Here is a 12,783-nt window from a genome sequence, read left to right on the forward strand (position 1 = left end):
AAAGCAACTTAAAGGGTTTATTCCATCAAGGCAGCAGGAGCTAGCAGCAGGCAGTCAGGAAGCAGAACATGATAAGACTGCAGAATCAACAAACTTTCTCCTCTGTGTGTAGTCCAACCCAGTACCCAAGCCTAGGGAATGGCACTGCTTTTTTTTTTTTTTTTTTTTTTTTTTCATACCTTGGGGTAGTTCTTTTTTTTTTTTTTTTCCTTCCCCTTCCCTTCTCCCTCTTGCTCCAGCCCCACTCCCTCCAGCCCAAAGTACACTGTAGCTGTCTTCAGACACCCATATGAGGGCATCAGATCTCATTAGGGATGGTTGTGTGCCACTATGTGGTTACTGTGATTTGAACTCATGACCTCCTGAAGAGCCGTTGGTACTCTTAACCACTGAGCCATCTCACCAGCCCAACACTGCTTTTTTTTTTTTTTTTTTTGGGTGGATCTTCCCACTTCTATGAATCTAATCTGGATGATCCTTCATAAATGCAGTCAGAGGCAGGGTGATTCGTAGTCCCTTCCTTGCCAAAAAACTCCCAAGAATCATATATTGTATTTGTCCACAGTGTCTATTCTTTATTTCAAAAAGTTACAATTTATGTTTGATAGACACTTTTATTCCTGTGCTAAGCCACATTGTTCTAGGAGTAACACGTTAATAGAAAGAGAGTCCCACTGGCCAAACAGCAGCCTCTAGGGTTGTAAGATGTTTGCCACTGGGAGCCCCTGAAGGCAGCAGGTTAAGTGCCCACAGCCAGGTAACTTACTGGTCTCAAGTCTCAGGAAAGATGGTGGGACAAGGCTCAGATCAGGTTGGATTCACTACCAGAGAGATGGTAGACATCCTGGAAGCCTCCATTGCAAAGTTCTTTGTTCACTGCCATCTCCAGTGGCCTCCTCTTCCTGAGAATCTGTCATAGGGATATCTCTATCACCTGACTAGGAACCTCAACACTCCCTGTGTATGTTTTTCATGGAGTCATGCTCTGTTCTCATGCTCTTCCTACCTGTCCACACTCCCATTGGGGTGGGACCATCCCCTCCTTGCCTCCAGCCTTCCTGCACCACCTGAGTCCTCACACTGTTTGTCAGAAGCATCTTTCAGAACTACAGCTCAAAAGAGCCATTTCCCTCAGACTTCCTAGTGACCTCCTGCAGCCTAAGCTTGGGAACCTGAGCTGAGTGCCCCAGTGGCCAGCCAGGAGTCAGAAGCCAGAGAGCTGATTTTTGTACATGCCACATTTAGTCTTTATTAGCTCTGCGCCCCTCTCCCCCGCGCATATGCTTGGTCTCACTTTTATTTTTGAGACTATAATCCTCTTGGCCAGTTCATTTTCCTGGCTTTTATAAGGTGCAGAACACAGAGGTCAATGTACCAAAGTGACATTCACTGAGCCTGGGCTGGGGGTATGGGAGTGGTGGAGGGCAGTGGTGGACTGAAGAAACTATATCCTTCAAGTGATGGGATTCCATCCTGTTACTGCTGTGTGGAAATGCTGGGAAATGCTGTCCTGATGGTGACAAATCTTATTCCATGAGGGGTAACTTCCTATCTGAAGCACAAGAAAATAATCTTCAACTGGAAACCACAGCCTGAGCTATTCTCCCATATTGTTCGTGTCTCCCCTGGGACAGCTCCTAAGAATAAGAATCTTGCATTATCTAGTAAAACACCAGATTGGGTCTTCTTTCAACACTTCCCCTTCAGGGCATCTTTCCTGCAGATCCCTGTGCCATGTCTACCTGTAAGAATACGCTGAAGTTAAGATAAAAATCTTCATTAACCCCTAAAGAAATCCTTTTAAATACTCTCCACCTTCTTTCCCATACTCTGGGTAAACCTGAACTGTGAGTCTCCGGACATTCTGTCAAAATAGAGTCATTTAGCCAGGCAGTGAACACCTTTAATCTTAACACTCAAGAGGCAGAGACAGGAAGATCTCTGTCAGTTTGAGGCCAGCCTGGTCTACAGAATGCATTTCAGGTCAGCTGGGGCTACAGAAGTTTGGCCATGTTGTATTATGTATTAATGTGCCAATTATTTTTTTTATTTTGTATTTTTAAAAATAAATTATTTTATGCACATTGGTGATTTGACTACATGTATGTCTGAGGGTGGAACAGGAGTTGCAGACAGTTGTGAGACAACATGTGAGTGTTGAGAATTGAACCCAGTTCTTTGGAAGAGCAGCCAGTGCTCTTAACCACTGAGCCATCTCTAAAACGAATCTCATCATGTAATTCTGGCTGGCCTGGGACTCACTAAATAGTCCAAACTGGCTTTAAAGAGATTACCGAGATTCATTTGCCCTTGCCTCCCAAGTTGGGATTAAATGCATGTACCACCATGCCTAGCTCTTTTTTTTTTTTTTTTTTTTTTAATTCTGGCATAAGTTTCCCTCCACCCCATTTTACCCTTTTATCAGTTGATTGACATTTGAGCTTCTTATTTTTTGGCTTTGTGAATGAATACTCATTTGTGTACCAATTTATGCAAGCACACATGCCTTCAGTTCTAGGAGTTCGAGGTATATGCCAAAGAGCAGAATTGCTTATTGTGTATCTATTCATGAGCACTGACTTGTACTGCACATACTTAAGGGGTAGGAAAGGTTGTCTGCCTTGTCTCCTGGACAAAGACTACCAAAGGACTTTCACACCTTAGTTACCTTGATATGTAGACCATACTAGTCTTGAACTTACAGAGAGGTTCGGTGCCACCTTCTGCCTCTCCAGTGCTGGGACTAAAGGCAGGAGCCACTATGTCCAGTTGTATACGAAATTTTAATCTAAATCAAAGGAACCGGTATTAAGTTGGTGAAAATGAATTGATGTGTGAAACTTTCTGCATGTATTCTGGTACAAAGTACGAAAGGTTGGGCAACAGGAACAATCGTGTATGATTACCAAGATTCATTTCTGCTTTGGACTCAACATTTGGTTTTTAGTTGAGAACTGAGTAATAAATGTCAAGCGGATACTCAGACTTTACTGGGTTTCATCCCAATTTCCCTCTCCACACGTTTGTTGTCTCACTGGGACTCCCAGACCTCCTTGGAGTGGGCCCCACTTAAGTTGACTACCGAGAACCTTTCTAGTTCTTGGGTTAACAATGCTCACTTTTGCCTTGTCCGGACAACCCAACAGCAGGATGGAGAAAAAACTGAAGAGATTAGGAACTGGCGCTGTCGCGGGCCAAGGCGCATGCGCATTCCGGCCAGGTCCAGATTGCAGGAGGGCCGGTGGGAGGGGGGCAAGTCAGCGACGCTCTAGAATCCGGAGGACTTGAATCTCTGTGGTCACTACTCTGGGATAAGACGTCCAGAACTTCCGGCGCTGAAAGAGTGCGCAGCAAATCCCCTAGGAAATAAAGCTAACAAGGAAGGAAGAGGAGCCAAAAGGACTGGGAGGGTGCGGAGCCTGTTGCCTAGGTAACAACCCCTCCCCCTCCGTTATCTCCGCCCCTTCTGGCCTGTGGTGCGAGTAGGCTCAGAGGTGCTCACGAACTTGGTGGGTCCTTGCCCTCTTTTTTCCCCCCACCTCCCACCAGCTCCCGAGGCTGCTAGTACGCATGCGTGAGAGCATGGTGCGGGGCTGCGCGCGCACCCCTGAGGAACGCGCATCACCCCTTGGGCGGCTCCCGCCGCGAGTGGGACAGCTGGGCGCGCGCGCGTGAGTGACAAGGGCGCGGCTTTCCTGTCCGGAAAATTTTGATTGGATAGAGTAAAAAGAAAGGGTGGGAACCTCCGCGAGGGCCGCTCAACGATTGGCCAAGGGCTGGAGGAGCGTGGTCCTGTGGCGGCCCGGGGGGTGGTCGGCATCGGCGCACGCGAGGCTTTGATAGTGGCCGGGCTGCGGTCCTTGTTAAGTGAGCGAGCCCGGGGGAACACTCATCACTGTGTTGGCAAGACCCAGGAACCCCCAAATCCCCCAGGAGACGTGGCGGCGACGTGCCGGCCGGTCGGTGAGTGCGGTCCCGGGAGTCCCAGCGCCCCGCCCCTCCCTTTCTTCCGGGGCCGCGCCGCGCCCCCCTGGATCCTGGGCCGTGGGGGTTCTCTGTGCCAGCGGTCCCCTCTCGCCTGCTGCGCAGGTCCTGCCTCCAAACCCACAGAGGGGGAACTGAGAGGCTCTCAGGACGATCTTCTCACCAGAGCCTCATATAGACCATGGCCGAACCGCTGAAAGAGGAGGACGGCGAAGATGGCTCTGGGGAGCCCCCTGGGCGGGTGAAGGCAGAACCCGTCCACACCGCTGCCTCTGTCGTGGCCAAGAACCTGGCCCTGCTCAAAGCCCGCTCCTTCGACGTGACCTTTGACGTGGGGGACGAGTACGAGATCATCGAGACCATAGGCAATGGGGCCTATGGGGTGGTGTCCTCGGCGCGCCGCCGCCTCACGGGTGAGCTGGCTTCCTGAGGCTCAGCATGTGTGGACTGCTTTCCAGAGGCGGTGAGGAACCCGCACGGTCCCAGGAGGATCAGCTGCACCGGGGATTCTGGTTCCACTCACGCTTACCGACTAGGTGCCAGCTCCCCTTCTCAGGAACCCTGCTTCTCCCAGTCAGCCTACTTTCTCCTTAGGAAAAGGATATCCCTGTAAGCCAGAATAGGGAGATGCTCCTTGGTGTCCAAAAGAGATATGTTCTAGAGCCAGAGATTGGCACAGTGGAGTGGTGGTGGAATGGGGTGGATCTGGGATGGAGTGACTATGTGAGGAGGGAGAGAGAGTGAATTTAGTACAGTCACAGCCACCACTAACTAGCCGTGCATCCTCTGTATGTGAGCTGTTACTAGCTGCTTCATGAGGTAGTTGTGAAATTAAAATCTGATATATGTTACACACAGGGCCCTGCACACAGTAGATACTTATTGCCATCTGGGTTCTAGAAGGGCAGTGCTAAAAGGGACCTGCAGCTAATTTGAAGGTACTTTCTGGCATATCCCCCTTTCCTGCTCTCCAGGCCAGCAGGTGGCCATCAAGAAGATACCCAATGCTTTTGATGTGGTGACCAATGCCAAACGGACCCTCAGGGAACTGAAGATCCTCAAACACTTCAAACACGACAATATCATCGCCATCAAGGACATCCTGAGGCCTACTGTGCCCTATGGAGAATTCAGATCTGTGTAAGGAGTGGGGCAGGAAGAGGAGACAGGGTTGGGATCAGTTTCCAAGTCCAGGACCAGTAATACTGAAGTTTTGGAAGGGCTGTTGAACCTAGAGTGGTGCAGGCCATGAGTCTTCTAAGACTGCTGCCTCGTAGGACATTGGTAGGGACAGTTATTATTTCTCAAGAAGAGGGCAAGGGCTGGGGATGTAGGTCAGTGGTAGACTGATGAGCATCTTTGAGGTTTTAGGTTGACTCTCCTGTACTAAAGGGAAAAAAAATGAAGAGAATTTACCTCCTCACGGGCATGCCACCTTTGGTTATATAAGTTCAAGGCTAGTCTGGACTATGTGAGACCCTATTCCAAAAGACAAAACAAAAAACCTGAACAGCAGTAGAGGGGTGGGGACCAGGGAGGACAGACAGCAAATTGTGTAAGACAGCAGTGTCCTATTCTCATGGCAGACAACTAATTGTTCACAGAATACCTTCTTAAAAACAGAATTTTTACCATGGTCTTTTCAGAAGCTATTGACAAACTATAGAGTTTGCTCCAAAATTAACCACACTGGCTAATCTTGGTTTATTTGAACATTCCTTTAAATAAAAAAAAAAATTAAGGTTTTTTTTTGACAGAGAAATTAGGTTCACGGAGAAAGTGATTTTGTCAGAAAGCTGTAAAAAAGTTGTGGCTAGAAAAACCGATTCAGTGATGAAGAGCATTTGCCCTTGCAGAGGACTTGGCTTCAGTTCATAGTGTCTGCATGGTGGCTACTGACATCTGTAACTCCAGTGTTAGGGGTCAGACTCCTTCCTGCCTCTGTAGACATAAGGCACATGAGCAGTACACATACGCTCAGGAAACATACACGTAAGTTAAAAAAAACTTCATAAAAATTGTAGCCAGGCAGCGGTGGTGTACGCCTTTAATCCCAGCACTGGGGAAGCAGAGGAAGTAGATCTCTTGAGAGTTTTGAGTCTATAGAGCAAGTTTCACAGATAAGGCTACACAGACATCTCGTCTTGAAAAACCAAAAAAAAAAAAAAAAAAAAAAAAGTTGTAGAAAATCTCGAATCTGGTGCTGTTTTTCCGTTCCATGTTGGTCCTTTGGGGTCTTACTGTAAGGCCATAACCTCAAGAATTGGGAGTTCTGGGCGTGGGGCTTCTCCCTGTCATGCGGCTAGCTCACCTGTTTGTCCCTATTTCCAGCTACGTGGTACTGGACCTCATGGAAAGCGACCTACACCAGATCATCCACTCGTCACAGCCGCTCACACTGGAACATGTGAGATACTTCCTGTACCAGCTGCTTCGGGGCCTCAAATACATGCACTCTGCTCAGGTCATCCACCGTGACCTTAAACCCTCCAACCTTCTGGTCAATGAGAACTGTGAGCTCAAGATTGGTGACTTTGGAATGGCCCGTGGCCTGTGTACTTCCCCTGCCGAGCATCAGTACTTCATGACTGAGTATGTGGCTACTCGCTGGTACCGTGCCCCCGAACTCATGCTCTCCCTGCACGAGTACACACAGGCTATTGACCTCTGGTCTGTGGGCTGCATCTTTGGTGAGATGCTGGCTCGGCGCCAGCTCTTCCCGGGCAAAAACTATGTGCACCAGTTACAGCTGATCATGATGGTGTTGGGAACTCCATCCCCAGCAGTGATTCAGGCTGTGGGGGCTGAGAGGGTGAGAGCTTATATCCAGAGCCTGCCGCCAAGGCAGCCTGTGCCTTGGGAGACAGTGTACCCAGGTGCTGACCGCCAGGCCCTTTCGCTGCTGGGACGGATGTTGCGATTTGAACCCAGCGCCCGAATCTCAGCTGCTGCCGCCCTTCGCCACCCCTTCCTGGCTAAGTACCATGACCCTGATGATGAACCCGACTGCGCCCCACCTTTTGACTTTGCTTTTGACCGTGAAGCCCTTACCAGGGAGCGCATTAAGGAGGCCATTGTGGCTGAGATTGAGGACTTCCATGCACGACGGGAGGGTATCCGCCAACAAATCCGCTTCCAGCCTTCTCTGCAGCCTGTGGCTAGTGAGCCTGTGTGTCCAGATGTTGAGATGCCCAGTCCCTGGGCTCCAAGTGGAGACTGTGCCATGGAGTCACCTCCTCCAGCACTACCTCCATGCTCTGGCCCTGCACCTGACACTGTTGATCTGACTCTGCAGCCTGCCCCGCCGGCCAGTGAGCTTGCTCCACCAAAAAGAGAGGGTGCCATCTCCGACAATACCAAAGCAGCCCTCAAAGCTGCCCTGCTCAAGTCCCTGAGGAGCCGGCTCAGAGGTGGTTTGTAGGCCCAGCAGTTGGGTGGGTAGTGGAGTAGTAGACGGGGATTCTGGGACAGAACCGTAAGCCATTACCTTCCCTTGTCCAACTTTTCTGCAGATGGGCCCAGTGCACCCTTGGAGGCGCCCGAACCTCGAAAGCCTGTGACAGCTCAGGAACGCCAGCGAGAGCGAGAAGAGAAGCGCAGGAGGCGACAGGAGAGAGCCAAGGAGCGGGAGAAGCGGCGACAAGAGCGGGAGCGCAAGGAGAGGGGGGCTGGTACCTCGGGGGGCCCCTCTACTGACCCTCTGGCTGGACTGGTACTCAGTGACAATGACCGAAGCCTGCTAGAGCGGTGGACTCGCATGGCTAGGCCTCCTGCCCCTGCCCCTGCCCCAGCACCGTCCTCTGCCCAACCCACTAGTCCTCCCACTGGCCCCGTATCTCAGTCTACTGGTCCTCTACAGCATGCAGGCTCTATTTCTGGTCCTGCCTCTCAGCCTGTTTGCCCACCCCCTGGCCCTATCCCCCAGCCTGCTGGCCCTATCCCTGCCCCTCTCCAGACTGCCCCTTCCACTAGCCTCTTGGCCTCCCAGTCACTTGTGCCACCTAGTGGGTTGCCTGGTTCTGGTGCCCCAGAAGTTCTGCCTTACTTCCCATCTGGCCCACCACCTCCAGATCCTGGGCTCACCCCTCAGCCTTCTACATCAGAGTCACCTGATGTCAACCTGGTGACCCAGCAACTGTCCAAGTCTCAGGTGAGAAAAGAGAAGGCCTGGGATATCTTGATCTGGTCCTGGAAGGTGGGTTGGGTAGTTGTCCATGTTGGATGAGAGGAATCAGCAGAGGGGGGCTTCCCTCCTTGAGCCTGCCCCCTTGCTCATAAAAGGAACATAGAAGGCCATTGTAGAGGCTGTTGGGAGGTAGACGCTGCTTGGAAGATGTCTGCTTTAGAGGCAGTGCTCCTGCTCTGGGCTATCTGGGCAGAGCAGTCAGGAATAGCAGGCTGTGCCCTGCTGACCTCATTTTGTCCTTCCTGGCACCTGCTTTATAACCTGTTTATTGTCCCCTATAGGTGGAGGACCCCCTGCCTCCCGTGTTCTCAGGCACTCCGAAGGGCAGTGGGGCTGGCTACGGCGTTGGCTTTGACCTGGAGGAATTCTTAAACCAGTCTTTTGATATGGGTGTGGCTGATGGACCACAGGATGGGTAAGATGGCTGCACCGAACTGTAATGGAGGGTCTGAATGGCTGCTCAGCCACCCCAGGCTGAGAACACCCATCCCTATCTCTTTTCCTTACAGCCAGGCAGACTCAGCCTCACTCTCAGCCTCCCTCCTTGCTGACTGGCTTGAGGGCCACGGCATGAACCCTGCTGACATTGAGTCTCTGCAGCGTGAGATCCAGATGGACTCCCCAATGCTGTTGTCTGACCTGCCTGACCTCCAAGAGCCCTGAAACCCACAGCGTGTGCCTTGCTGCCAGGACAGACCCAGCTTCAAGGTCCAGGGGTGCAATCCAGAGGGCTGCAGCCTTGGGCCTGGCAGGTGAGGCTCAGCTTGAGTTCCTCTGCAGGTTCCTCTCAGACCCACCTTTCAGCCTTAAGCAGCCACCTGAGCCACCACCGAGCCATAACCGGACTGGGAGACTCCTCCTCCCTCAGCAGTCTTCTCCAGTATTGTATTTTTTATTAGTATTGTAATATGCGTTTGTTTTGCCATCAAAATGAAGCCTGTGAAATACAAGGCTTCCTTTAACCTGTCTCTGTGTGTCATTTTTGGAGTTGGGGTAAAAACGCCAACAGTAGGGGAATAAGGAAGAGCCAGGTGCTTGTATTTGGAGCCAAGTAAATGTTTGTCCACAAAGCCGGTCCATCAGATCCTGAAGGTTTATTGAGACGGCTACTTCCCGCCCACTCCCAGCCCCACAGATTGTTCTCTGCTGCCTCCCATGACAATCCCTAGGGCAAGTAGGGGACCAAGTCAACAAGCCTATCTTTGCCATGGCTACTTCAGAGTTGATGAGCAGCAGCTATGGTGAGTATCGTTTTGGTGTTGAATTTTGAGGGATGAGTGAAGGTAGATGGGGTTGGGCTCCATGATGCTCACTTAGGGAGTAAGTTGATGAGACCAAGGTAGGAAATATTCTGAGGAGAGCTATGCGAGTGCTGGGGTGTGGCAGTGGCCATGCACGAGCTGATTGGCAATGCCATAGGTGCTGCATTACTCTGTCCATGGTAGCCTCAAACAGACGGGCCTGCAGTAAGGAAACTGCTGAGGTGGAATGCATAAGCTGGCAGCTAGAAGGTAGCTTCTGGCTTTTAGCTGTTGTGAAGGGGTAGAAGCAACTTGGAGTTTTTTTGGGTTTCAGCCAGATCCAGGCTGGGATGGCTTGGCCACAGAAAGGCCTGGAGGGCTGCTGACAGCCTAGCCTCAGGTGGAATGCAACAGGGCCTGGCTGTATGTGGGACAGGGATTTGCCAGGGCATAACTGGTGCGCAGGAATTGTGGGTAGGGCATGGAGGGAGAACATGGAGACTTGGGACTTTCAGGGGAGAGATAGGGCCTGCTTGGGTCAGCCCCTCAAGCCCGACGAATTTTCATCTCTGTGCGCTTGAGGGAGTAGTAGAAGCCTTTCCATTGGGCCCAGTTGATGCCATTGGCATAGGAGAGGTGGGAACCACCCAGGTAGAAGCCGTTGAGATTGGCAAAATGGCAGCTTCTGAACCAGAAGGCTCCTGAGGAGAGGGCTGCACAGTTCTGCACAAAGAGGTCCTGGTCTCGATCAAAGGTGGAGAACTTCTGGCCACTGTGGTAGGACAGTGAGTCACCTGGCAAAAGGAAGGAAGACTAGAAAAACTGAGGCCAGGAGCTGAGAGGGCAACAGCAGTTGATGAGTGACACTTGGAGTGACATGATGTGGCATCCTATTGGATGGGGCACCCTCCCTGAGCCACAATGAGAACAGCTGTTCTGCAGAGCTGCCTGGAGCAGGGCCACTTGGAGCAGGGCAGGGGTAGCTGCTCTCTGGGGCTGAGGTTCATGTAGTTGGAGTTAGCCCGCCTGCAGAGGGCTGTGGCTCATCCACACCCAGAAGGGTTGAAGGAGGGGCCTTAAGGAACCAATGGAGCAGGGCTAATCCTACGTTATCGACTCCACCCCTACCCCCATCACTGCCCCTGAAGAAACTTAGAGGGGTACCTGCCCCACCATCCTCGAAGCCAGCCACGTAGAGGGTATAGCCGTCCTCCTCAGCGCTGACCGCGTTGGGGGAGATGGAGAAGTCAATGTATTTGGCATAGGCTGTGTTGTTCTCAAAATCTTCCAAGTCCACGCGCAACTCGTACTTCTGCTTCAGTGTCAGGAGGTGCAGGTTCTGAAGCCCTAGGGAGGGGTGGCAGCTGGTCAGCAAAGACTTGGCTGAGGGGCAGCCCCCACCCCATGGCCCCACATACCCAGCCAGTACTCCCCGTCAGCACGGCCAAAGCCCAGCTTGTAGTTGTTCCAGTCCCGGAAGAAACTCACTGAGCCGTTGAATCTTTTCTGGAAAACCTAGAAACAAGTGGACAAGGGGCTGGATGATGGAGGTCCAGTACTCTCAGGTGACTCTGAGCCAGTTTATAAGGGACTTTAGTGGGTATTAGGAAGCTGCTAAGACAGCACACTCTGGCTCCAGGCCTCTCAGTGAACATATGCTGCTGAAAAGGGGGTACTTACCAGGCCTCTTTTCCACTGAGAGACAGGAATGGGAAAAGATTAAGGGGGAGTTGGGGCCTATAGACATAGCTTAGTGGCAAAGCACCCACCTAGCCTAGAGGCCCTGGGTTCTATCCCAGCACTCCATGATAAAAACAGCAGGAGGATTGAGAATACTTGGCTGTGAGTTCTGGTACTGTGCTGCCCAAGGCTAACAATGCTACCTGTCTGGGCTCACAGTTCCTCATTTAGAAAAGGCACCTACCTAACCACTGTGAGGACAGCAGGCATTAACCTTCTCAAGCACAAAAGTGTTAGCCCTGGATCCAGTCCCCACAAAGATGAGAAGCCCACTTCACAGAGATGGTGCCCAGGATCGTGCAGCTGCCTGAACCCCACCTGGCCTGAGGCTCCTTTGCCTACTCACCGTCCACTTGCCACCCTCGGTTGTCATGTCACAGAAAACTGGCACTGGCACACTGGGGCCATAAGGGTAGATGAGGTACACACCGTCTTCCTGATAGCCCTGGGCGTAGATATCATCACAGTCCAGGGGTTGCTGAAGACAGGACTTCTCCAGAGCTACAAGTGGCAGTGGGGGGACCGTGAGGAGAAAGACTAAGGCATAAGGACACCTCCGTATCCTAGTTTTGCTCCAGGGCTAGGGGGACCCTGTCATGAGAAATCTGGAGATTTCTCGAGGGGGATACCTGCCACTTTGTAGAGGAGCAAACGGTTCTGCAGGGCCTGACTTAGAATGGTCTCATCCAGCCTGCTGACCAGGCCATGTCTGTGAGTGGGGGCCGCTTACCATCTCCCCGGATCCCGGAGGCTTGCGGGGCGCAGGGAGGAGGCGTGGAGAGCAGCAGCAACAGCAGTGGCAGGGCTGGGAGGGTCTGGTGATGGGAAATTGGATGAGTGTAACCCCCAACATGGGCCAGACCACCCAGGGCCCTCCCTGCCCGAAATCTGCCCTCTGTCCTTTTCCTCCTCTCTACTTTCTGAGGAAGGCCCAATATCCCTAGAACTCAAGTTTCAAGAGAACCCCACTATGCTTCTCTGTTCCCTATCTGGCAAGTGGCTTGTCTCCACAAATGGTCTTGATCCTCCAGGCCAGTACCTTCATGTTGTCAGCTCAGTTGAGGGAGGCTGGCTGTCTGGGGCCCCAGACTGCAGCCGCCCACAGTTATGTGTTGGGTCTGAGCCCACAGACCCAGCTCCGCCCCTGGAACTGCAGAATGCCCCTCACCCCCACCCCAACAACCAGCCCCCAGCATCAGCTTACACTGTCAGGGGCCAGAGGACCACCTGGGTCTCATTAGGCCTGTCAGGGAAGTACTTCGAGCCAGACATTAACTCCTTACCAGCTGCAACTGCTCCCTGGACCCCACTCTGCCTCCTGTCCTGCTGGACTTGTGGGCCTTTTGGCAACGCCAGCTGGCCTCTGCCCACCCCCCTGCTTCCTGACAGGCCCTCTGCAGATGTCTGCTTGTCCCCTATTCCTTAACTAGTCTGCTCAGTCAGCTATTTGGGGAGGGGAGGGATGGAGTTATTCCTGGAACTGAGATGGGGTCTCCACTTGGGAATGGGAAGGCTAGGGGAGGCAGCCCCAAAGCTCCTGATGTGGGAGCTGCCTGGCCTGGTAGGAGACAGGGCTAGCAGGGGCTCCAAGTCTCCTGGCAAGCTTGGGACATTTCTGAGCCATGAGCACAA

At 52.2% G+C, this 12,783-nt stretch overlaps 2 protein-coding genes across 5 annotated transcripts; one reads left to right on the forward strand and one right to left on the reverse strand.

Moving 5' to 3' along the window:
• The first annotated feature begins 3,257 nt into the window (after positions 1 to 3,257).
• Positions 3,258 to 9,132, forward strand: Mapk7 (mitogen-activated protein kinase 7). 4 transcript variants are annotated; one of them, XM_034505418.2, is made up of 8 exons: positions 3,258 to 3,430; positions 3,550 to 3,963; positions 4,090 to 4,397; positions 4,959 to 5,124; positions 6,316 to 7,394; positions 7,497 to 8,134; positions 8,452 to 8,585; positions 8,680 to 9,132. In XM_034505418.2, the coding sequence occupies exons 3-8, from the start codon at positions 4,166 to 4,168 to the stop codon at positions 8,831 to 8,833; spliced, it is 2,403 nt and encodes an 800-aa protein (XP_034361309.1). In that variant the 5' UTR covers positions 3,258 to 3,430; positions 3,550 to 3,963; positions 4,090 to 4,165; the 3' UTR covers positions 8,834 to 9,132. The 4 variants fall into 4 exon arrangements, with proteins under 4 accessions (XP_034361309.1, XP_034361308.1, XP_034361312.1 ...); XM_034505417.2 differs by having other exon boundaries at positions 3,550 to 4,397; XM_034505421.2 differs by lacking the exons at positions 3,258 to 3,430; positions 3,550 to 3,963 and having other exon boundaries at positions 4,243 to 4,520.
• Positions 9,133 to 9,240: 108 nt separating this feature from the next.
• Positions 9,241 to 12,294, reverse strand: Mfap4 (microfibril associated protein 4). Its single transcript, XM_034505423.2, has 6 exons — positions 12,191 to 12,294; positions 11,882 to 11,966; positions 11,498 to 11,652; positions 10,830 to 10,926; positions 10,576 to 10,758; positions 9,241 to 10,205 (listed from the first exon to the last, which is right to left on the reverse strand). The coding sequence occupies exons 1-6, from the start codon at positions 12,194 to 12,196 to the stop codon at positions 9,958 to 9,960; spliced, it is 774 nt and encodes a 257-aa protein (XP_034361314.1). The 5' UTR covers positions 12,197 to 12,294; the 3' UTR covers positions 9,241 to 9,957.
• Between the last annotated feature and the right edge of the window lie 489 nt (positions 12,295 to 12,783).

Source organism: Arvicanthis niloticus, chromosome 6 (genome assembly GCF_011762505.2).
Source record: "Arvicanthis niloticus isolate mArvNil1 chromosome 6, mArvNil1.pat.X, whole genome shotgun sequence".
NCBI lineage: Eukaryota > Metazoa > Chordata > Mammalia > Rodentia > Muridae > Arvicanthis > Arvicanthis niloticus.

Bases quoted from the DNA above. Each gene is read 5' to 3' on its own strand.
- Mfap4 (XM_034505423.2), bottom strand. The intron at 10,927-11,497 runs GTGAGTAGGCAA...ACTTGTTTCTAG, and splicing joins CCGAGGGTGGCAAGTGGACG to GTTTTCCAGAAAAGATTCAA. The intron at 10,206-10,575 runs GTACCCCTCTAA...TCCTTTTGCCAG, and splicing joins CTTCGAGGATGGTGGGGCAG to GTGACTCACTGTCCTACCAC.
- Mapk7 (XM_034505417.2), top strand. From the start codon at position 4,166: ATGGCCGAACCGCTGAAAGAGGAGGACGGCGAAGATGGCTCTGGGGAG. The intron at 4,398-4,958 runs GTGAGCTGGCTT...CCTGCTCTCCAG, and splicing joins GGCGCGCCGCCGCCTCACGG to GCCAGCAGGTGGCCATCAAG. The intron at 8,586-8,679 runs GTAAGATGGCTG...TTTTCCTTACAG, and splicing joins GCTGATGGACCACAGGATGG to CCAGGCAGACTCAGCCTCAC.